The 24080-nt window shown below is 43.6% G+C and overlaps 1 protein-coding gene across 1 annotated transcript; it reads left to right on the forward strand.

Moving 5' to 3' along the window:
- Positions 1-798: 798 nt before the first annotated feature.
- On the forward strand, positions 799-15429 carry IRAK1BP1 (interleukin 1 receptor associated kinase 1 binding protein 1). The gene is made up of 4 exons (XM_030195628.1): positions 799-1098; positions 7806-7871; positions 14953-15083; positions 15186-15429. The coding sequence occupies exons 1-4, from the start codon at positions 799-801 to the stop codon at positions 15427-15429; spliced, it is 741 nt and encodes a 246-aa protein (XP_030051488.1).
- Positions 15430-24080: the final 8651 nt, after the last annotated feature.

The following is a 24080-nucleotide window of genomic DNA, read 5'->3' on the forward strand; positions in this document are numbered from 1 at the left end:
GAGTTGTAAAGTGGATAACTCCATTGTTGGGGAATATGGAGTTTGTGATACAGAACTGGTGATACAGGGTTTAATACTGAGATTCTATCCAATCCTATAGAAAATCCAGACTTCACACTCACACAGAATAATTTGTTGAATGATGCTATAATGACAGATTTACCTGGAAGCTGAAACCAGCTAGAGGGGGAGGATTTCTTTATGCATAAAAGGCCTGGAGGGCATGATATATGGAAATATTGCTTTGGCTTGCCCTCTCCATAACTAGCTGCATCCCTGTTGCCACCCTATCTAGAGATGTCACTGCTGGAATGTCACATGTCATAGGTGAACAAACCAACAACAAAAGCAAATTTATTCTGCAGGGTGGTTTACTTGTTACTAACTAGCCAATTAATTCTGCTAAGGAAACTAAGGTCTTCCAAAATTTAAGTAATCGTGCAAAAAAAAAAAAACAATTTTGTTAAGGCTTTTCCAAAATTAACACATTTGCCATAATCCTCTCTAGGGACTTCCCCTAACTTTGTATTATTAACCTCTAAGCCTTACCCCATTTCCCACCACTTTTGTCATGAAACAATAGCTGAAGGCACATTTTAAAGCAGAATAAACAGCACAGAGTTGTGTTCAAATGCTCTGTGGTCTGCAGGTACACAAAAGATGGTGTAAGCTTGCATAGACAGATATTACTGAATCAAAAGTCACCCCTGGACTCAGCTCACAGTCTCCCCACTTCCAGCTCCCAGGATTCCTTGGGTTCGTTGCTATAGAGACAGAGCAGAAGTAGTGTTTGTGGCAATGGCAGAGATGTCTGTGCCTCGGACTCGGGTGTTTATGTCACTCACTCCATCCCATGAAGGAAACCTGGACCAGAACCAGCCAGAAAGGGGACAGCCACTGGGAAACGCCAAGGGACTGGCAGTAGCTGCCTCTCGAGAAGTCCATGTAAGCGGCCGTGCTGAGCTCTCAGCTGCCCCAGACCGAGCACGAGTCTCAATACAGGTCAGCAGCCAGAAAGATGTAGCAGGCGAGGCCAAGAGCAGCGTGGTCCGACGGCTAGAGTACATTGTGCAGAATGTTCGGCAGCAGGGCCTCAAGGTGAGTGCGGTGGGACAGGAAGTGCGAGAGACCAACTCGGTTACCAAACAGGATCTAGATTTCAGCTGCAGTCCCCGATTAGAAACATATTCTTTTGTTCTTCTCTCTGAATGGAAATACTGCAGCATCTGTGGGCTATGATGTCCATTTCCATTGCTGGACTGGTTGACTGGTTCCCTCAGTTAGTGGTAGTATCAGCCATTATAATCAGTGTGCCAATATTCTGTGCAACTGTAAAAAATAATTTTCCAACTGAGTTTCATCAATAGGTAACACTGCTGCAACAGGGGCATAGCCAGACCTCACGGTGGGAGAGGACCAGAGCCCAAGGTGGGGGGGGCACATTTTAGTCTGCCGCCCCGCTGCCTCGCCCCCCCCCCCCACCGTCTCGCTGCTCCCCCTCACCTCATCACTTCTTCCCCTCACTGCCTCATTGCTCCCCCCACAAAAGCAAATACCTTTGCTGGTGGGGGTCCCCAACCCCCACCAGCTGAAGCCTTCTTCAGCGCCGTTCTCTGGCGCAGCCGCATCCGCTGCCCTGCTCTTTCTTCTTGCTGACGTCCTGTGCACTCTGCTTTACGTGAAACTGAGCAATTTCACATAAAGGAGCGTGCACATGATGTCAGCAAGAAGAAAGAGCAGGGCAGCGAATGCGGCTGCACCAGAGACCGGCGCTGAAGAAGGCTTCGGCTGATGGGGGTTGGGGACCCCCGCCAGCAAAACCAGGGGCCCGGATGAAATTTGCGGGGGCCCAGGCTCCCGTGGCCCCACCTAGCTACGCCCCTGCACTGCAATGAAGTATACTAACAGAAATCCAGGGGCGGCTATAAAAACTTACTGTTCAGACATTAATTTTTTGGTGACCAAACAAGCACTAAGTCAAGCTAGAATGTATTTTTTTTTATTATTCATTTATTGATATACTACAGACCATCCAATGATGTCAAAACAATTTACATTCACCTAAATACACTAAAACCAGTTTAAAAGAAACTAAAAGCAAATAAATCAAAATACATAAGAATCACAAGGACAAACCACATAAGGACGGGATAAGTTACTGTTACAGGTAGGTCGATTTCTGTTTTACATTCTAGTCACCAGACCTCCAGCTTCTCCCACCTTCTTTATTGTTTATTTAAAGGCCTCGTTGATAACGTGGACTAGCGGCCAGGCATGAACCCTTCATAGACACAGGCGGCAGACAAGGTAAACCACAGATGCAAACATAAGAATGATTTAAGTGTGGCATCTTCACACAAAATGAAACTTCATTGTCTTAGGTATCCTGAATTCCAGCTTCATTAACTCACACCTTCTAGCACTCATAGTGACCGCTCTTAGCAGGCTCACTTCAATACGTCACTTGTAATCTGTACACCTTCCACGTGGACCAGATTCCAAATACTACAATCACAGGTTAGGTAAATACTGCAGAATGTAAACCTCCCACCTTGGCCTGTCTACCAACACTGGTCATGAGCTATGATTCTCTTGGGGGACCCTTTCCTCCTGCCCAGGTTTGGAGTCTCTCCTGGAGCACCCAATCCATCGGTTCTGGGCCTCCCTCTGGAAACCTCTGTATTGGGCCCTCTCTGATCTGTGCAGCCTCAGGGCATTTAATGTCCTCCTGGCCTGAGCCCTGCCCCTCAGGCTCAGGCTCAGCCTCTGCCTCAGCAGACTAGCGCCACCTGCCGAAAGGGGGCTGAACCACACCAGTGAGAGAGAATTTCCTGCCCCTACGTCACTCACTCCCTCACAGACTCATTAAAGAACTATGAGGCCCTTTTAAGGTGGTATATCAAGTGAAATTAACCTAAACTAAGCCATGCTAGGTGCTAAGACACACCTAACACAGCAAATATGGCCTAACGCAGCACACCTTAAAATGTCCTGTTACTTTTGCCATTTATGTGCACTAAGCACGCGGTATTTTCTTTTCTTTTACAATTTTTTGAGGGGGTGTGTCAGGGACAGAGAATAGGAGGAAAGTGGGCGTGAAATTAACCAGTTAGCGCGTGTGCATTAGATTTAATGCAGGAGTCCTTACTGCTTTCTAAATAGTAGGTGGTAAGGGCCCCTCCCTTAATTTGTTTAAATGGTCGTGCACTAATGTATGACCCTAAGTAAACTTTTTCCAGCTGCACAAGAAATGGGCATAGAAATAAATTCTATAACTGGCGCCAAAATTTGGGTGCCAAAAAAAAAAAAGATAAGTGCTAAGCGCTATTCTATAAACAGCACTCAAAATTGGACACCATTTATAGAATAGCGCTTAGTGCCAGGATCTGCACCCAATTTTGGTGCATGCCTAATAAATAATATACCTGTAACAAAAGATACCCCTAATTTTCCATTCTTTTATTGTAAAAATTATTATGCAGTTCACAAATTATTCTACAGACTTTATATATCTATGGAACTATGACCCGTATGTTCCCCCATACCATAAAATACACTCTTCATTCATACCCTAATCTTCCACACCTCATACTTTCATACAATATCCCTTTATCTAAAACCTTTTTCTCTATTATTATTGCTTGTACCCTTAACACTGACCACTGACAAGACCGTTCTCCTTATTACAGATATTTATAATCTTATGTTTTTCTTCTACATGTTACACATTCCTATATAATATATCCTCTTTGCATATAAGAGTAGTAAAAAAAGGACTTTAGATCCAAATACTTCTCATATACCTCTATTCTCCAACACACAGTTCTTCCAACGTCATGTCAGTCTTTTTGTACAGCATAAAATCAATGAGATTTCATTTTTATTCATCAAAGATAAGCCACGCCATCTGCGTAGTTAAAGCACTTGTTTGCAAAAATAACCCTTTAGCATAGCTGAAGCCCGACACAGTTCTGTGTTTCACTGATTGCATCATCAGGGACCAGACTTGAGTCCCTGAAGACACTAACGGGGTCTCTGAAAAATGCCGAGACAATCCAGGAATAATAAATTGCAATTTTGGGCATGAGGATTTATACCAACTGAAACCTGGTGTAAATACTCATGCATAAATTAGGCACGGATCCTCCCTGACTCACCATGCAACTCCTATGGCCACACCTTCTTTTCAGTTGCACGCTAGAAAATACAAACTGTCAACAGGCCAGAACCTAATAATAACAGATACTAAATGGACAGAAATGCCATGGACCAATCACTACAAACTAAACCTATCACTAAAATGGCGGAAGAAGGGCTCATACTGTACATAAGAAAACACAACCTACAACACCAGAGGCCAAATAGACCCGGAAACATTCTGGCATGGAAAAAAATAAAAGATGAACACACATTCAATGCATGGAAACAGATACAAAGAAAATACAAATATGCAATAAGACAAACCAAAAGGTCATACTATAAAATTAAAATAGGGCCTGACTACAAAGACATGAAGAAACTATACCAACTAGTGAACAAACTACTAGACACTACAGCGGTCACTACAACCAATACAGACATTCAATCTGGAGACAAACTCGCTAAATACTTCAATGAAAAAATCACAAACTTACGCAACACGCTTCCTCAGGACAATACTGATATCAAAAACTTCATCAATAGTTTGGATCCAACCCCTGGACTATACCCAGCTGACCGCACTTGGTCAAACTTCACGCTCCTCACCGCCAAAACAGTCACCCAGGCGATCAAAAAGTTCTCTAACACCCACTGCAAATTGGATACCTGCCCCAGCTATCTAATAAAATCCGCCCCTGACCGCTTCATAATAGACCTCACATCCCACCTAAACCACATGCTTCAATAAGGTCTCTTCCCTAAGGAAAATGGCAACATCTTACTCACCCCAATAGCAAAAGACACCAAGAAAAACACAAACGATATCACCAACTACCGTCCAGTAGCATCCATCCCTCTGGTAATCAAACTGATGGAAAGCATGGTAACCAAGCAACTTACTGATTATATAAACAAATTCTCAATACTACATGAATCACAATCAGGATTTCGCCCCCTCCGTAGCACTGAAACAGTACTAATTACTCTCTTAGCCAAATTCAAGCAAGAAATAACAACAGGTAAAAGCATACTTCTCCTCCAATTTGACATGTCCAGCGCATTCGACATGGTAAACCATAATATACTACTAAGATTCCTAGACTACTTCGGGATCGGAGGAAATATACTTAGTTGGATCAAGGGTTTCCTAACCACCAGAACATATCAAGTGAAATCAAATTCAAACATATCAGCACCGTGGAAAGCAGGCTGCGGAGTACCTCAAGGATCACCACTATCACCGATCCTCTTCAACCTACCCTACTAGCCAAGTCCCTATCCGACCAAGGTCTTAACCCTTTCATCTACACGGACGATGTCACAATATACATTCCTTACAAACATGATCCGACAGAAATCACCAACAAAATCAAGCTCGGCTTGAACATCATGGACTCATGGGCAAATGCATTCCAAGTAAAACTTAACACAGAAAAAACACACTGTCTCATCCTCTCTTCCCAACACAATGTGAACAACCCCTTAAATATAAACACACCAGACTACACCCTCCCCATCTCAGACAGCCTGAAAATCCTTGGCGTTACAATCGACCGCAACCTTACACTAGAAAGCCACGTGAAATCCATAACTAAGAAAATGTTCCACTCAATGTGGAAACTAAAACACGTGAAACCATTCTTCCCGAGGGAAATATTTCGGAATCTGATACAATCAATGTTACTATGCCACCTAGATTACTGCAATGGAATTTATGAGGGATGCAAAAAACAACTCACAAAGAAACTTCAGACCACCCAAAACACGGCAGCCAGGCTTATATTTGGAAAAACACGATTCGAAAGCGCCAAACCCCTCCAAGAAAAACTGCACTGGCTCCCAATCAAAGAACGTGTAGCTTTCAAAATCTGCACCCTGGTCCATAAAATTATCTACGGTGAGGCCCCAGGATACATGGTAGACCTCATCGAGCTACCAATCAGAAATACAACCAGATCAACACGGACATATCTAAACCTCCACTACCCAAGCTGCAAAGGACTCAAATACAAATCAACTTATGCATCCAGCTCTTCCTACATAAGCACACAACTATGGAACACTCCACCTAAAGCCGTGAAAACAACGCATAACCACCTAAACTTCCGGAAATCACTAAAAACTTACCTGTTCAAAAAGGTATACCCTATTGACCTTACTTAAATACCTGAACCCTGCAACACCATGAATCCAAAGCACGTAACGGACATAACAAAACTCTTCCTCTATACAATTCCCTAATACGTTTGTTCCAATGAACCTAATTCTACCATAACATCACTGTGTAACTGTTTATATCGGAATCGGTGATCGCCATTACGGTACTGTGTAAGCCACACTGAGCCTGCAAATGGGTGTGGAAATGTGGGATACAAATGCAATAAATAAATAAAAAATAAATAAATACATTTTGGATGTGTGCGTGCATCCTGCTGCGCTATTCTATAAAGATCCACATGCAAATCTTATAGCAATCAACTCAAAAAGGGGGCCTGGCCATAGTCCTTAGTGTGCATTCTGTGCTAAGTCAAATCATAGTAAGCATGTGCATTGCTGAAATCTTTAAACAGTCCTGCCATTAGTGTAAAATAATGAAGGAAGAAAAAGCCCCAAATCCTGGCAAATAGTTCAATGCCAACATGGCTAACAGTGATTGCCACACAAATGCTAGGTAATTACATATGGGGTAATTTTATATAAAATTCTTTGTACATTGGGAGAGCTGTTTACAGCACTCAGACAGAACAGGGAGAAAGCGGCTTCTCTAAACCAGATACTGGTGGGTGACATCACTAATTGTATTATTAAATGTGTGCTGCCAGGATTCTTTATCAGTCCAGACAGAGAGGCAATAAACTAAATATCATTTATTGTCTTAAAAAATTGAACAGTGGAACAAACAAAGTGCAATTAGCAAACAATAACAGGTGACTAAAATATGGATCAATTATAACACTTACTAAATATTTGTTTACTTTCTAGAAAGTACCTGGGAAGATCAGGAAATATGCTGCTCACATATTATCAAATATAACTGATCACAGGGCCTTATTAAAGAGATCCTGTTCGCTTTTCTTTCTGGCTAAGACTGGAGCAAAAGTCAGTACTCTCCAAATGAAAATGAGCTCCTGGGCCAATCAGAGCCCAGAACAAGAAAATTTCAAAAATATACTGCTTCTTGCTTTCTGTTTGTGTGTTAAAACTAAAGAAAAGAACAATCCTTTCTCTGTAATAGCTTTACAGCAAAGAAATACCACCTGCTGGCCAAATAGAAATACTCTTCAGGACATAAATAAGGCAGGAAAATATCCAATAATTACAGGCTTAAAACATGCTGTTTCTTCACAACTGCATTCCTGACAGATAACACCTATTTTAGGATAGCCTTTTTTTTCCAAGCACTCACTGTGCAAATGAGTAAGGCATAGGAGCCAGCTCTGTGGGTGCTTGATCAATATTCAGCAAACTCCTCAGCTGTGTCCAGGAAAGGTTAATTTCCACTGGGTTTTTAGTATCCTCAATCAGTTTGAATAGTTGTCTACTATGGAGTAAGGCATAGATTTCTGTATCATATTCTGATGCAGAGCCATTTTCATGCATTTACCTTTTTATCTCATTGTCAGTTTCCTAGAAAAATTAATGCATGCTGACCCATTTTGTTTTAGGATGAAGACATGACTGTGATGAAGACTTTTACTAGAATAGAAAATGCTTATCACATGGAAGCAGAGGTGTGTATGACTTTCGTTTTTTTAAATATATGGTTGCAAAATAATCAATTTATTATAAGTGCACTAGGCATCATAACACAGTGCTGAATCTTATCTTTAGTTGCCCTGGCAGGCAACACAGAAGAAAGGGTACAGCATGAATTCTAGAATTGGAGGAAAGGTATTTAAATATGTAGGCTAATTCAGGGCTGGTGTTACATGTGCTGGGGTTGACAGCAGAATTTTGGGAGGGGGCTGCAGAACCCACCAGCAAGCTCTTTCTACTTCAGGCAAACTTGGTGCCCCCGGCATTATGGAAGCCCAGAGCAACTGCCCTGTTTGCAGCCTCCCAACTCCAGCCCTGGGCTAATTCCATACAGTTACACAAATTAACTTGAATCTTTGTAAACAAATTAAATTTTGCTAATACAAGCAAAAAAGGGTTAAAAATCATCAAATGGCATAACTTTATAACATGTATAAGTTACACCATATTTAAGTATATGTGCTAGTAGAGCTGTACCAAATAGTATATTTTACTATTTGACCATATACAAATAATGGGGAAAGAAATACGAATACTGAATACAAATAATGGACATTGAGCTTTAACATAACAAATAAAAGAAACTATGTGAAATCAGAGATCAAGTGTACGTTTCAGTAGGATTTAAACTATATTTATACTTTACGGAATGAAACTCGATTACATGCAAAACTTGATAGACCTCCTGGCATGAAATGCATTTCCCTAACTGGAATAATAACAGAAATCTATAGTTACTTGCAGCTTCTCATATTTAAGCACAAAATGGTAGAACTTTCTTCCAAGAGAAATAAGACATAATGATAACTACCTGTCCTTCCGCAAATCCCTAAAAAGTTTCCTGTTCATAAAGTTTTTCTCTTAAGATGCTAATTAATTTCAGCATTTCCATTAACCATCATAATACTGCACTAGTTGTAAAATTGTTCTCTCACTTTGTAATCTTCAAAATCTTTAAATCTCACTCCAAAAAAATAGTCACGTATACAAAATAATCAGTGGCTATGAATTGTTTCTTGATTTTTTTTTTAAGTAATCTTGTACAGCTTATTGCAGAATTTTGATCTCTGAAGGCAACACCTTAACAAATAACAAATGAAATGTCCATGTAAAAAGTAGAAGTAAATGTAAATCGGATTTAGGAATCTAATGAGTTTGGCATGTTTCTTTAAAAAAAAAACTAATGGGTACTTTTACTAAGGTGTGCTGAAAAATGGGCTGCACTAATTTAGGCGTGTGTTTTGGGCGCGCGCAGATCCATTTTTCAGCATGCCTGTAAAAAAGGCCTTTTAAAAATTTTTGCCAAAAATGGATGTGCGGCAAAATTAAAATTGACATGCGTCCATTTTGGGTCTGAGTCCTTACTGCCAGCCATTGACTTAGCGGTAAGGACTCACGTGTTAACCTGCGGTAATCGTCCATGCACATAGAATGATGATTACCACCCGGTTTCTGCAGTGCGCCAGAAAATAAAAATTATTTTCTGGCACGTGTAGCGGACGCATGTCAAAAATGAAATTACCACAAGGGTCACAAGGTAGCTGGGCGGTAACTCCAAATTGATGAGCATTGGGCTCACGTAGGCGCCTACGTGGCTTAGTAAAAGGGCCCCTAAATGCTCCAAATTCTCATGGGTCAAACAAGTTCTTCTTTCAGAAAAAGTGGTCCCAGCATTATTGAAGAGGATGAATGGCACTTGATATACTACCTTTCTGTGGCTTTTACAAGTACATTCAAGGTTTCCATGGTATATACAGGTACTTATTTGTACTTGGGGCAATGGAGGGTTAAGTGACTTGCCTAGAGTCACAAGGGGCTAAAGTGGAAATTGAACCCAGTTCCCCAGGATCAAAGTCCACTTCACTAACCACTAGGCTACTCCTCCACTCCACATACATTTAACTTTGGGTAAGTGTGTTCATGTTTTTTCCACCATAGAATTGGATCTATAGTGCTTGGTAAGCAGGGTTCTGCAAGGAATTTGTTGATTTCCGTTTCAATCTCAGAAGTAGTAGAACTTGTCCGTCACTTCTCATTTGAGAATTAGAGGAATCCTATGCAGCCAAGAAGTCAAACAACTAAGTCCACAGACCCCAACATCTTTCAGAGTGTTACTTATATTGGCCCCATTGTCTTGTAACATGGACTCAGTTTTTCTCAGTGTTCCACTTTGTGAGCATTTCCAACAGAGCTTCTGCTAGATAAGCTTCAGTGTGACTACCATGAACATACTCCCAATGCAAGGCAGCAAACTGTTGCTGAAAATGATAGCTAATCCCATTGAGTAGTAAGACTTATAAATGATTCAGTTCTGCATAACCCTAGTAGCACTCTAGAAATGTTAAGTAGTAGTAGTAGTTGTTGTGTTTTCTGATGTTGTGACATAACAGTGGGGTTTTAAGTCTGTAAAACTGTATTATTTCTTGAACTGTATTTCTCTTGTTTGGCCAGCAGGTGGTGCACGTTTATGTTTAAAGCAGTTACAGAGAAATGACTGTTCCCTCTTTAGTTAACACAGATAAGAAATAACTTGCAGTGATGTGGCTAGCAACTTTCAAAACTTGTTGTTCTGGGCTCTGATTGGTCCAGGAGTTCAGCTAGGATGTACTGGCGTTTTCCCCAGTCTTAGACAGGGAGGAGAGAGAGAAAGATCTCTTTGCTGAGGCCCTGTGAACAGTTATATTTGATAACCTGCGAGCAGCTATATGTTCCTGATCACCCCAGGCACTGATCAGGTAGTGACTAAATGTTTAGATACTTTTATAATTGATCTATATTTAGTTGTCTGTTACTGTTTGCTGAATTGCACCTTTTCTGTTCATTGTTCTAATTGTTAATGACAGTAAACATTTTTAGTTCATTGCCTCTGTTTGTCTGGACTGACTAAGAATCCTGGTGGTTTGGGTCTGTGGGTGCTTTCTAGGAGCTGTAGGACCACTGGGAGTGTGGCCCCAGTAATCTGGGAATCACTGGGGATAATTTGAGAGCAGGAGACTTGCCCAGAGGCAGTTGGGACCCAGTCAGTGGGAGGAGGGTGCTAGTATCGAGCACAAGTGGCAGGTGTGGGCAGACCTAAGCTGAGCTGGGGATAGACCCTCTAAGTGGCCGCAGAGTAGCCCCAGGCAAGTGGCTAGGCATTTCATGATAGATGTGCAACAATCAGTCGTGAGAGATATTTTATTTGCCTTATCAATACCTGCTTGAACGTTACTTTTGATCCGTTCATACAACAACAGAATGACCTTTTCTGAAAAATACTTCCTTGATGGCAATTTATATTTAGGTTCTAAAGCCGCTACTAACTTCTGGAAGCCAATGTCCTCAACAATAGAGAAAGACTGGACATCTATGTCTATTATTTCACCTTTAGCTTTGTGAATCTTATGGGCCTCTGGAATACCTTTAAGCTGCTGTTTTATGGTTAAAATTAAATCTCGTACACTTTGTTGGTTTTCATTTTTTCCTGACTGGGCTTTGGATGGGCATAGTATCACACTTTGCCAATGTAGATTTAAATTCCTCATGATGTTTCTACTTTAAGTGGTTGTTTAAAGCGGAGGTCATGACATTTTTAGACTGACTGACACCACGCCAAATCATTGCTCTGCATATGCCGCAGATCGATTTGCTTGGATCTTTATCCATAATCGGAAAGTATTTCCATACTGGATTTCTTTTATCCATTTAATTTAATTCAAACACTTTAAAAACGAAACTGCTTTGAGTCAATGGACCCATACAGCTGCACATTAATGCTCTAAGCCAATAAAGGAGAGAGAGGAGAGAGGCAGGACCACCCCCTCTATTCTCATTGCCATGACAGTTGTACATGATGAAGCTATGTGACATTAAGGTTGGAGGGGGCAGTCCTGTGTCTCTCTCCTTCATTAGCTTAGAGCATTAATGTACAGCTGTATGGGTCACGCAGCTGGGAGTGAAGGAGAAAGCGCTTCATATCTTGCAGGAGCCGAAGAAACTGTTGAAGAGTAAACCACTTTCATGTGGTCTTAAACAGCTTAGCAACCAGTGCCAGATCTCTGGTCAACAAAGGAACCAGAAGTACAAAGGGAAACAGGGACAGATTTGAAACCAAATGGGCGTTCGCTTTTATAGCACAAATATCATTCATATTCAGATTTAAATCACTATTCGGCCAAATAAGAATAAGGTATTTGGTGCACTATTTGGGGCCAAATTGGTTCAAATACGAATATTTGTATAATCCCCTAGGAAAACCAGTGTTGGGAATGAAACGGGGCGAGTTTCCCCAGGGAATTAATGAATCATATCTGGCTCCTGGCCAGGGGCTGGGAGGAATGATGGGAGTGGTTATTGGCTGGAGGGATGTTCATACCAGCTGATTGACAATAGTGCTGGTACTATAATGTTCTGAGGGACAAGAAATTGTTACTGTAATGACTGACAGGGCGATGTAATCAGTGGGAGGGATGAAGTAAAATTAAAGTGTATGCCATTTTGTGCACAATGTCTTTGGTTGTCCAAACCCCCCTAGGACTCGTGGAGTGAGGAGGTATTCCGCTCAACAAAATAAGCAGGGACTGCTGTGACAAAGTAATTTGCTGCTGAAAAAGCAGAGTTTGAAGTAAGAAGGCTCTGGGGAAGACAAAGAGAGAATACCTGCCTCGTGAGTGGAACAGGGAGATACCTGGGGAAGAAGGACAGATAGGAAGGTTTGCTTCTGTATACATTTCGGCAGCTCCGGGGGAACAGCCCAGTGGGATGCTTGTCTGACAAGGAACTTGAGGGACTGTCCATCTGATTAATGCTCTGGGATTGCCCCTGAGGGAATGAGAGTTAATGTCTATTTAAATTTACCTGTTGTTGAAAGTTCCTGTTGATTTTGCTGTTAGTAAAGTTCACCATTTATTAAAAAGCTACCTTTGGAGTGATAGTGGATTCTTTTTCTCGACTGTACTCAAGTGACAAAGGTGGTGGCAAAACCCCTTGGCCTACCAGGATTTAACCTAGTCCTGGCCTGTGCCCAGCTCAAAAGGACAAATTACCTTTTCTATGCCCTGATTCGGATATCTGACCCAAAGAGCTTAGCCGGCATCCAAGACAGTCTGAAGGGGGACAAGCATTACCTTCGGTACAGCTCTATGTACTAATATTTGAGACAGCGTGGCAAGTAGGCAATTGTGAAATCAGGAGTTTGACTGTTTAATGTCTTCCCAGGGTGCATATATTCAATCCCATCACTATTTTTGTCTCCGCCAAGATGGTGATCCAGCATCTGCCACCCAGTTTACTTCCTTTTAGTTTTTATTTAATTTCTTATAGACTGCTTGCAAGCTATTGAAGCATTTAGCATTCAGATACAGTAGGTATTTTTTTTTTCTGTCCCTGGCGGGCTCATAATCTGAGTTTGTACCTAAGGCAATGGAGGATTATTGGACCTGCCAAAGATCACAAGGAACTGCAGTAGGATTCGAACCAGGCGCCTGTGGTTCTCAGCGCACTGCTCAACCATTAGGCTGCTCCTCCACACTTCATCTCATCTCCTCTTATTCTACAGCTTTCTTATCTTTGGAAAAATGAATTAATATCTTTCAAAACTTGAATATGTCCATCACATATTCCCTGTCCCTCCTCCAGTGGCTTAGGAAGGGGGGGGAGCGGGAGGGGTGGGGCAGAGGGAGCAGGGAACCAGCGGGGCCGATGCAACTCCGAGTGATGTTCACTTGGGGCGGATCGGCCCTCCCGCAGGTAAAAATGGGGTCCGGGGGGGTTGTGCCGTGCTGCACCCGGGGGGGGGGGGTACGCAGCGGCGACCTGCCCCGGGTGCCATTAGCCCTCGCTACGGCACTGCCCTCCTCTCCTCTAAGACAGGAGTTCTCAAAAACAGTCAGGACACACCTAGCCAATTAGGTTTTCAGGATACCCACAATGGATATATGTAAAGATAGATTTGTATAGGATGCAGGTAGTGCATGCAGATTTACCTCATATATATTCATTGTGGATATCCTAAAAACCTGACTGTCTAGCAGTGTCCCGAAGACTGGGTTGAGCAACCCTGAGTTAGTACATACTTAGCTCTACTCAAGTCTCCCTATATCCTCTCAACCCATTTCAGTCTGTTTATATGTTTAGCCAAATAACTACTACTACTACTACTACTTAGCATTTCTATAGCGCTACTAGGGTTACGCAGCGCTGTACAGGATAAAACATGGGGAAGGACAGTCCCTGCTCAAGAGAGCTTACAATCTAAGGCCTCCCAAACTGAACACAGTACTGAAAGTGAGGCCTCACCCAATAACAGGTAGATGGGCATTATCCTCTCTTCCTTCTGGCTTTGGCTACCACTTTGTCACACTGTTTCACAACCCCAAGATCCTCACCCACTATCATCCCAAGGGCTCTGTCTCCTGGTCTCTGCACCTCATCCACTCACCTCTTATTGCATCCCTCTACATCTGCGCTTCTCAGCCTAGTTCCTGGGACACTCCTAGCTAGTCAAGTTTCAGGATACCTACCTACCATGAATATGCATCACATAGATTTGCATAGGATGGAAGTAGTGCTTGCAAATTTAGCTCAGACACATTCATTGTGGAAATCCTGAAAACCTGACTGGCTGGGTGGGTCCTGAGAACTGGGTTGAGAACCCCTGCTCTGTATCCATAAGATTGTCTTCATGTTGGTGTAATGGTATTACTTTACAAGTCTGAACTGATCCAGTTTCAAGGCATCCATAAATGTAAATGTATCTACCTTTCAGAGTAAATGCATATTTGAGATATCCTGAGAAACAAATCTGTGGGGAGTTCTCAGTGATATGACCTGAAAACTATTGGCAAATTGCAAATATCCACAATGCGTCTGACCCATAATGCTCCAAGAATTGTAAGCTGCTGTTTTATAATAGTAGTAAAGGAATGCTGCAGCAGACAAAACAAAAATACATTTAGATAAGAAAATCAGCAACATTTCTATGCAGAAGATACCATTCTTATTCTAACAAATATTTAGGAATATAAGCCTGATTGCAGTACACCCCAAAATGTCTTCCATACGTGTGTCTAATGACAGGTCTGCATTACATTCAGCGACTTCGGAAAGATGCAGAATCTTTGTAATCTGCTTGTTGAAAAACTGGATAGTTCAGTTGTCTTCAGTCCAATTCAATTCTTTCATTCCGAAGAAGCCCTGGAAAAACTCCGGTATGTTATTTTATACCTTTACATAATTACATTGTATTTTGATTCTATATACTTTGTTCAAAGTCTATTACAGACTTTCTGTTGTTTTTTTTTAATCATAAGCCGGCAAGTGTGCCTCGCTGCTGTAGGAAATGCACGGCGCAAAGCTCAAGATGTCTGTCGACTGGTTGGCCACGCCTTGGGGAAGCCGTTACTGATCAGAGAAGAGGAGCTAAGAGAATGGGAATGCCAACCAGAATCATTGACAAATCAACAGAAAATTAAAAATGCAACTGTCTTTGCAAGCTCTAAAGTATTTGTCACTTTTGAAATAAAGGCAAAAGAAAAAAACAAAAAGAATATATAAATGATACAAGCCAACGTATTTCACATCTATTTTTCCTCAAGGGGTCTATTTACTGGTTTGTACTAAGGTTTTAATGCATGTTAACAGCCAAAGTTGAGTCACATTATAAAATCTCTTTCTTAAAGATTAGGGATGGTTTTGGTACTTCAAAAAAGGCAGCCATATCACTGACATGGAGTAATGGTTGCTACTGCATATGGGGAGGGCAATTCTACAAAGAGGCACCTAGTTTTAGGTACCAAGAACACAGGTATTTGGATCCTAATCTATATAGCAAAGTAGGCATGGCCCCTACGTTTCTTTATAGAATACTAGTATAAACAGGAAAAATGTGCATCTACATTTTGGGTGTGAGCACGTACTATGCAGCAAAATGTGCACTCTGTCCAACCCCCAACCACGTAAACACGCTCCTGCAATTTACACACTATCGTACCTAGGTAGGCTTTTTGCAGCTGGAACATGGTCATGTATGCTCTAGAATACTGCCATTTATTCATATCCTTGCTGCCTAAATCTAGGCAGCTCCTTATAGTATTTCCCACTAACAATACAGCCACTACTAGGGAAGAAATTAGTTATAGCTCTGGAGGTGTTGTTAACAATAGGGATGGATGGGCACCCAGAACATTTTTTATTTGATATTGTTTTTTGTGTAATTTCCATGAATGTTCATTTTATTTGTTTTCATTTGGCTATTTTTTGTCACAGGAGTAGAGTAAAGTCATCAGGTGCATGATTCTTGAAGTTGTCTGGGTCTTGCCGCTTCTGAGTAAGTGGAACCAATGTGTTCAGCCATCATTTTTTATTTTTATTACATTTGTACCCCATGCTTTCCCACTCCTAGCAGGTTCAATGCGGCTTACATATTATATACAGGTACTTATTTGTACCTGGGGCAATGGAGGGTTAAGTGACTTGCCCAGAGTCACAAGGAGCTGCCTGTGCCTGCAGTGGGAATTGAACCCAGTTCCCCAGGACCAAAGTCCACCACTCTAACCACTAGGCCACTCCTCACCTCTACTGTGGCTTTCTTCAGGATATGCTGTGGGCTCTGCAGTTTGTCTCTATATATAGTGGGTTCTCAAAACTGATTGGGTAGAGGTTGAGGTGGATAGTTTCCTCAGCAAGGAAGAAGATTTCAGCAGGGAAATTGAGGCAGAAAAATCCATCGGTCAATTGAGAATTTTGACAGAAAGGGTCATTGGTCATAACTTTAAATGCTGGAGAAAGAGACTTGAAATTCATTGGAACAGTTCTGTCTCTGGAGCGCACTCTTTTGAAAAAGGGCACACGATGGGGGTAATTCTTACAAGGTCACCTAAAGATAACTGCCGGGATAGCTCAGCATGGATTCTATAACAGCAATTGTACATCCAATCACTTTTATAGAATACTAGCAAAAGTCTGTGTTTATATGGTGAACTTTACGCACAGGTCCTTATGCTAGCTGAATAGCTGGTGTAAATGCTCAAGACTAACTGTAGACAATTAGGCAGGTCAATGCAACAAGCCAGACTCACCCCTGATCCATCCATGCCCCTCCCACATCCACACCCCCTTGCAGTTGCTTGTTCCAGAATTTGTATGCTCAATTTATAAAACACCAACCAGGAGAAGTTACACATATAGGACTAGGTTCTATATAGCACACCTAAAACATTGGTGCTGAAAAAAAAAATAGGCATACTTTATAGAATGTGCCTAAAAATCCACACAGTTTAGAGAATATGCCGAGCGCCCATCTGCATGACTAAATTTAGTAGTGGGCTGTTACACCAAGCGTAAATACAGATGCCTAAATTAGGCATGGACCAGGTCTATTCTATAAAATGCATATATTTTAGAAACACCCATGACCCACCCATTCTACACCGTGGCCTTGCCCCCTTTTCAACTATGCAACTTAGAATGTGCAGGCATCCCATTATAGAATACGCTTAGACAGTTGTGAATGTAAATTCTAATTAAAGCCAATTAGTGTTAATAATTGCTTATTTGGCAACTATCAGCACTGTTAACTTGTTGATTAATAAAGTTACACACACAAATCCAAAATGTGACTAGACTTGAACACTCAACTTAAGTCGTGCTATATAGAATCCAGGGATAACTGAAATTACAACAAATTAGCACCAATAGTTGGTCATTAATACCACAAGTAACTGACCTTATGCTACAATTTACACACACTTTATGAGCTTGTCAGAAAGTTAGGTGCACAATTTTATACAATTAAGGAGAATGTGCAACAAGTAAGCACTATTCACAATAGTTTACGCATGCACAATGGGTGCCCTCTTTGCGAAGTGTACACTCTCTTGAAAGAGTGTGCACTATTAACAAGTGGTAAAACAATTTTCATGGATCAGGTGATGCTATGCCAGGAAGAGGACGCTGATCGCTTCTTCTCCTGCCTTCCCGATCTAAAAGCCCTGCCAATTAGCAACTCAACCTCCTGCCTCGACTAGATTGGATTGCTGAAGTGCATCAGAGAGAGAGGTGGTGTGGAGCATGACAGTGCACAGCAAAATAGCCGCTAAATCGCTCTGAAAAGAATAAGATATGACAAGGATGCATGAGGACAAGATAGTGACCACGCAGAGTCCTGTGGGGCCTTTGCTGAGCTTGGCATGGGTGGCAGAGGTGGCCACCGAGGTAGCAATGGTGATGGAGTCCACGCTGGATTGGCAATTTCTCCTGTTGGAAGAAAAGCGGGGAAAGGTGCATGTTGCGTTAGAGGAGCTGAACCACGAATTTGCACAGTATCAGCACAGAACCAGTGACTTCGAGGATCGCACCCAAAAGCTGGAGCTTCCCAGGCACAGATGCACAAGGCTTTGGCGGCCTGCCAGAATAAATTAGAGGACCTGCAGAAATTGCTCCAGCAGGAGTAATCTGTGATTGGTGGGGTTACCAGAATCGGTGCTAGAGCCTGAGCTTATTGGTTTCCTGGAAACGTGGTGCCCCCAGGAGCTGGCACTCAGCTCTGATCAAAGAACACGTTGACTAGGTTCCCAAAGACTGGCCCACGGGAGACCCCAGGTGGTTCTAGTTGTAGGTATACAGAGGTACTTAGCTGTCAGAACACTACTAAATAGCAATTATATATATACTAGTAAAAAAAGGCCTGTTTCCGAAACCAATGAAACGGGCGCTAGCATGTGGCTTTTTCTTTTTGTGTGTGTGTGTGTGTGTGTATGTGTCACAGAGTTATTTTGTGTGTGTGTGTGAGTGTGAATGTGTGAGGGTGGGGTGTGTGAGCAGGTTGTTGATGTGTGTCTTTTTTTTTTGTTTTGTTTTTTTTGGGGGGTTTGGGGGATGTGCTGTGCTGGCAAAGTGGGATGGATTGGTGTGTGGCTTTGAGGGTGTGTTTCTGTTGTATTGTGTGTGTGTGGTTTTGTCTGTCAAGGAGGTTTGTGGAGGGGGGGGTCTTTCTGTTGGTGAAATGTAAATGTGGTTGTAGGGGGGTTAGCCTTTGCTGAGTGGTGGATTGTTTTTTCCGGGTTTTTTTTTTGTGTTGTGCTGAGGCAGCAGTGTTGTTTTAGATGGGCGGAAGGTAGAGGAGCATGTTCTTGGTCTGTCGGTATTTTTTGGCTGTTTCAGGGCTGTTGTAGGGGAACGCTGGAAGAGAAATGTGCTGTGAGAAGCAGCACTGTCTTTTTCCGTTGGGCTGGGGTTCTGGGCATCCTGGAGGTGTGAGACGGCTTGCCTGAGGACGGAGATGGTTGTTTTAAGTTGGCGGAAGGGAGAGGAGCACGGTCTCGGGCCATCGGGGGGGTGATCCGGTATGTTCGGTCCATTTCAGGCCGGCTGCTGGGGAATGCTGGAACATTTATGCACTGTGGGAAGCAGCGCCGTCTTTTTACGGGTGCTCAGGGAATCCCCGAGGTGGGAGACGGCTTGCCTGAGGCTGGGGATGGTTGGGCACGTCCTTGGCCGCTTCGGTAAAAGGGGAAGAGGAAGGGGGTGGGGAGTTACCTGCAGCCATGTGAGAAGCCGGGTATTCTTTGTTTGTTTTGTATTATTAGTTTGCATTTCTGTTGAAGAGTGGATGCCTTTCGAATGATGGAGGTGGTGCGTCGGTGTGCGGTTGTTTCGTTAGTTTGGCAGCCAGTCTCCAGCGATTCCTAGGCAGGGAAAGAGTAGGGAAACACTCCTCCCCCTTCCTTGGTCGCTGTTTGCTGCTGGCTGGGTCGCGGGTAATCCTTCCAGCTGAGCCGCAGCTTGTCCTGTTCGCCCACGTCCCAGATGGTGAGGGGCACGCTGTTCTCCGGCTCCACCGGCTCCACGTCAAGCGAACCCAAATATAGTCTGTGCTATAGGCCCTCTGGCACTCTTCAGTACCGGCATTAGGCATTTAAAATTTTCTCCCCCCCCCCCCCCCCCCGGTCTATTTTTGCACATACCCACAGCAGGAATATTCTTCTCTCGTTCAAGCGGTGCTTCTGTGCTCTCTGTGCTGCACAGATAATGAGCCATTCTGCTGGTGAATGCTCCTCCCTTATTGCCACGTAGTTTCCTCTGATAGGTCCGTCTTATGTTAGCCTAGCGTTGCCTGGGAACGGTTTTGTGATGGTCCTTTGTGTTTCAGAACGTTGAGGGTGTTTTTTTCTGATTGGTCCGTCATGCGAGGGCGGGGCAGAGAGACATGGTCAGTGTTGTGGCTTCACCACCATGAACTGACGAACCCTTCAGGGAGTGACTGAGTGACTTCAGAACGTTGTCTTCAGAATGTTGAGGGTGAGTTTTATTATAGTAGATATATATATATATAGTTCTGAAGCAAAATGCCAAGCCAAATACAAAATAACTTGCTATAAAAATAGATTATCACCAAAATATAGATAATGACATATGATTATCCTAATGGACTAACTAAATGAGTAATTACACAACCAATCACAATACTGATATCCTAATGATTATTATGAGAAGTTACACCACATGTCTTATGCAAAATACAGTTAGCAGCTAAATTCATAGACCAGAAGTCATGACATACAACCCATCTGTCTCAGACAAAAGCCAAGGACTAATTATCCCCATGACCATAGGTAGTAAATCCTGTTATCTCACCCTGCAGTCTGCGGCAGACTTCCAATGATGAAGAAGCAGATTCGTCCTCTGAGACTCGAGCTGAAACCTCATCGAATCTCTCAGTCCAGGAATAAAGTCCGAGATCTGTATTCTGGATGCAGATGGCACAGTCTTAATGTAAGGCTGTATATTATAGCTGAGCTAACCTTGTGAGTTTGTTACAAGGTATGCAGTCCACTGGTGTTTAGGAAATCAGTCTGGCTATTCTCGTGCCTTCTATCCACCTGCATAGTCTTCCGGTTGTCTCCCTACTCCTTCTCCTCGTCAGTCCAACTTTTAGTATCCAAGGGTCAGATGATACCTGTGGACCAATCACAGATGATGTAATAATGTCCAGCCAGCTTCTTGGTCACGAAGCAAGCCTTTGTTGTAGTATCGATGGCATGCAAACCTCCCTGTCTGATCCCATACTCCTGGAGCCATGTGTGTCTCTCTCCTCCAGGCTTCCCAGGAGATATCTGGGCTAGTTTGCAACAAAGAATATGTCCTTAGATGAAGTCATCTTAGAATGCTCAGCAGTAAATTTCCTTTTTAACAAAGCTGGTTTCTGATGGTTACTGTTGCAAACAGGATATGTAGGTAAAATCCAGATGGTAAAGCAATGGCTGAACAGGCCAAGACCAGCAAAGGTGAGATCTCAGGTAAATACTCCTACATAGTGATGCTACTAACCAACTCTCACAAGGTAGCTATACTCCAAGCTATGCGTGCTGGTAAACACTCACCTATGAGAATGAAGTGACAGGGGTAGCAGCCAAGTGTCATAGTTTCGCATTGGTCTGCTCCCAGCTTCATGCACAGAAAATTAAATTTGCCATGTTGTACCTGGTGAGACCCACCAGGCTCAGACACTTTTCTTTGAGATGGTGGAAGCAGCACAAGGCTTTTTGGACGGCCTGCATCTGCCTGGCGGTTAGAGGTGACAGGCTTAGTCAGTTGTGGAGCCCGTCATGAGGCGCTTAGTTGAACATTTTTTAACGTTTCTTTTTCCCTATGTTCCTCGTGGAATGGGTTGAGAGCAGAGTTAGCCCAGCTTTACTGTGTTCCCACTGTAAAGATGGATTGAACGCTGACACTGAGCACAGGGAAATGTGGACGGACCTGGAGAGGGGACATGTTTCAATCTGTTCGACAACAGGATCAGCCCTGTGCAAGGGCCAACTGGGCTAAGATTATTTTTTGGGACACTACATCCAGGCGAGATTCCACCACTGTCGGAGGCTGTGTGGAGTCCCCCAGTCACTAGCCTGGATGTTTTTTTTTCTCTTTTTCCCCTATGTACTGCGAACTTATGTACTTTACTAATCAGCAGATGAGACTGACCAGCGCTGGTGGAGTTTACCTGTGACTAGTTTTCTGTGGACATGCCTGGGGCGGGGGGGGGGGGGTTCAATTGAGGGGTTGCGTACTTCTTGGGGGTCCCCAGATTGATGTGTCCAGAGGCATGGATTCGAGTTCAGCACCTGGATGGGACTTGGATGTTGGGTACCCCACTCATTGTTTTGTCATACACCTAGAGGGATGCTGGGTAGGTGCCCCCTTTTTGTTTTGTCATACACGTAGGGAGTAGGGTGTAGGAGGGGGAGGGGAGGGTGGGACCATAAGTTATTGTGGGATCTGGCAGGATTTGGGTCAAGGCAGGCATCATAATGTGATAGCTCCACGCAGGAGCTATTAGTTTTTGGCCAGAGGGGTAGGGAAATGGGACTTGATATACAGCCTTTCTGAGGTTTTTGCACTACATTCAAAGCAGTTTACATATATTCAGGTACTTATTTTGTACCAGGGGCAATGGAGGGTTAAGTGACAGAAGTCTTTCACCCACCATTTCTCTATTGTCAGAGGCCTACAGCAGCCCTTATGTTTGGGCTCCAATTGCCTTGTATGACTGGGAGTTTATGTGGACCTGGTGAATCTTGTCTTGTGGAGTAGACTGGATTGCAGCCCAGTGGAATCTGAATCTATGCCTGTTAGCCTGAAGTCTGGACAGACCATACCCCAGGTCTGTGAGGCAGTCTGTGCTGAAGATGTGACCATTCCGGGAAGAGTTAGGGACTTTCCCATCAAGCTCTGTCTCACACATGGACAGCGTCTGTTGGACAAAGTGGTGTTCTTCAACCCACATTCTCACTGTCGGGACCTAGGGTTGTCTACCGGTGTTCTGCCATGTTTGCAGGTGACTTTTCACTTGTTGGTCACCAATCTGCAGTCAGATGAAGTTGTTGTGTCTGCAGGAGACCCTTTTGGCTTTCTGGTGGGAGAGTCTTTTCCTGATGTCGAGGTAGATTTGCCTATTTTTGGCAGGCTGCCTTCCTCTTGGAACACCTGCCGGGGGGGGGGGGGGGGGGGGGGGGGGGGGACACCTGAATGTCTGTTTACCTCTCCCAGAGGCCTCATATCTCTTGAGTTTGTTTGACTATATGATGCAACATGTTCACAAGTGCAGTTGGAAGATGACTTCTTGATTTTGTCTAGTAGGATGTCTTTACCCCAGAAGTCTAGAGTGGTGAATTCTGTTGAAACTTCGTCTCTGCAGGAGGAAATTGAAGAGCAAGTGGAAATTCCATCCAACCAGCCTCTCGGAGTTTGATGCTATGGTGAAATATCAAGTGGAACAGGCTGATACAGAGAAGGTGCAGTTGACTGAGTTGCTGTACAAATACAAGGACCTTTTTGCTGCAGACTTGTATGATTGTGGGCTCACAGACCTGCATGTCACCAGAGTTCCTACGGAGCCAAATAGCAAGCCTGTCTTTGTGCGCCAGTACAAGATTCCATTGGCTTCCTACGAATCCGTGCAAGAGATTCTCAACACTTTGGAGGCCAGGGGCATCATTAGGCAATGCAACAGCACATACAACTCCCCTCTGTGGCACTGGATTACCGTCAGCTGAATAAGCGAGTACCTTTGTCCAGGTGGCCTATGGCTCCTTTGGATCAGAATCTTGCTACCATCAAAGGGGCTAAGTATTTCACAAGCTTGGATTTGGCATCAGGGTTTTGGACAGTACCTGTTCATCCACACGACCAGCATAAATTGGTTTTCTCAATTCCCCTGCTGAATTTAACATCTTCCTACACCCCTGATGGCGAACCTATGACACGCGTGTCAGCACTGACATGCGTAGCCATTTTTGATGACACGCGGCGCCGCCGCAGTGTGGTCCGCCCTCCCTCCTCGCTCCCGGAAACTAACCTTAAAGCCTCCTTTCACGTCGCAGCAAGCAGCAGCAGGGCAGGCCACTCCTTCCTTCCGTGTCCCGCCCTCGCCTGACGTAATGTCCGCGAGGGCAGAGCACAGAAGGAAGGAGGAGAGGTCTGCCCTGCTGCTGCTTGCTGCGACGTGAAAGGAGGCTTTAAGGTTAGTTCTGGGCCCGGTAGCAGGTGGAGGGGGGGGCCCAGCGACCTCGGGTGGGCAGCGATCTCGGGTAGGGGGGGCCCGGGGGCGGTCCTAGTAGATTTTTCTCGAAGTGACACACCACCCGAGTTATGCTCGGTTTTTTCGCGAATTTTGACACACCAAGCTCAAAAGGTTGCCCATCACTGTCCTA

Source organism: Microcaecilia unicolor, chromosome 3 (genome assembly GCF_901765095.1).
Source record: "Microcaecilia unicolor chromosome 3, aMicUni1.1, whole genome shotgun sequence".
NCBI classification, from domain to species: Eukaryota; Metazoa; Chordata; class Amphibia; order Gymnophiona; family Siphonopidae; genus Microcaecilia; species Microcaecilia unicolor.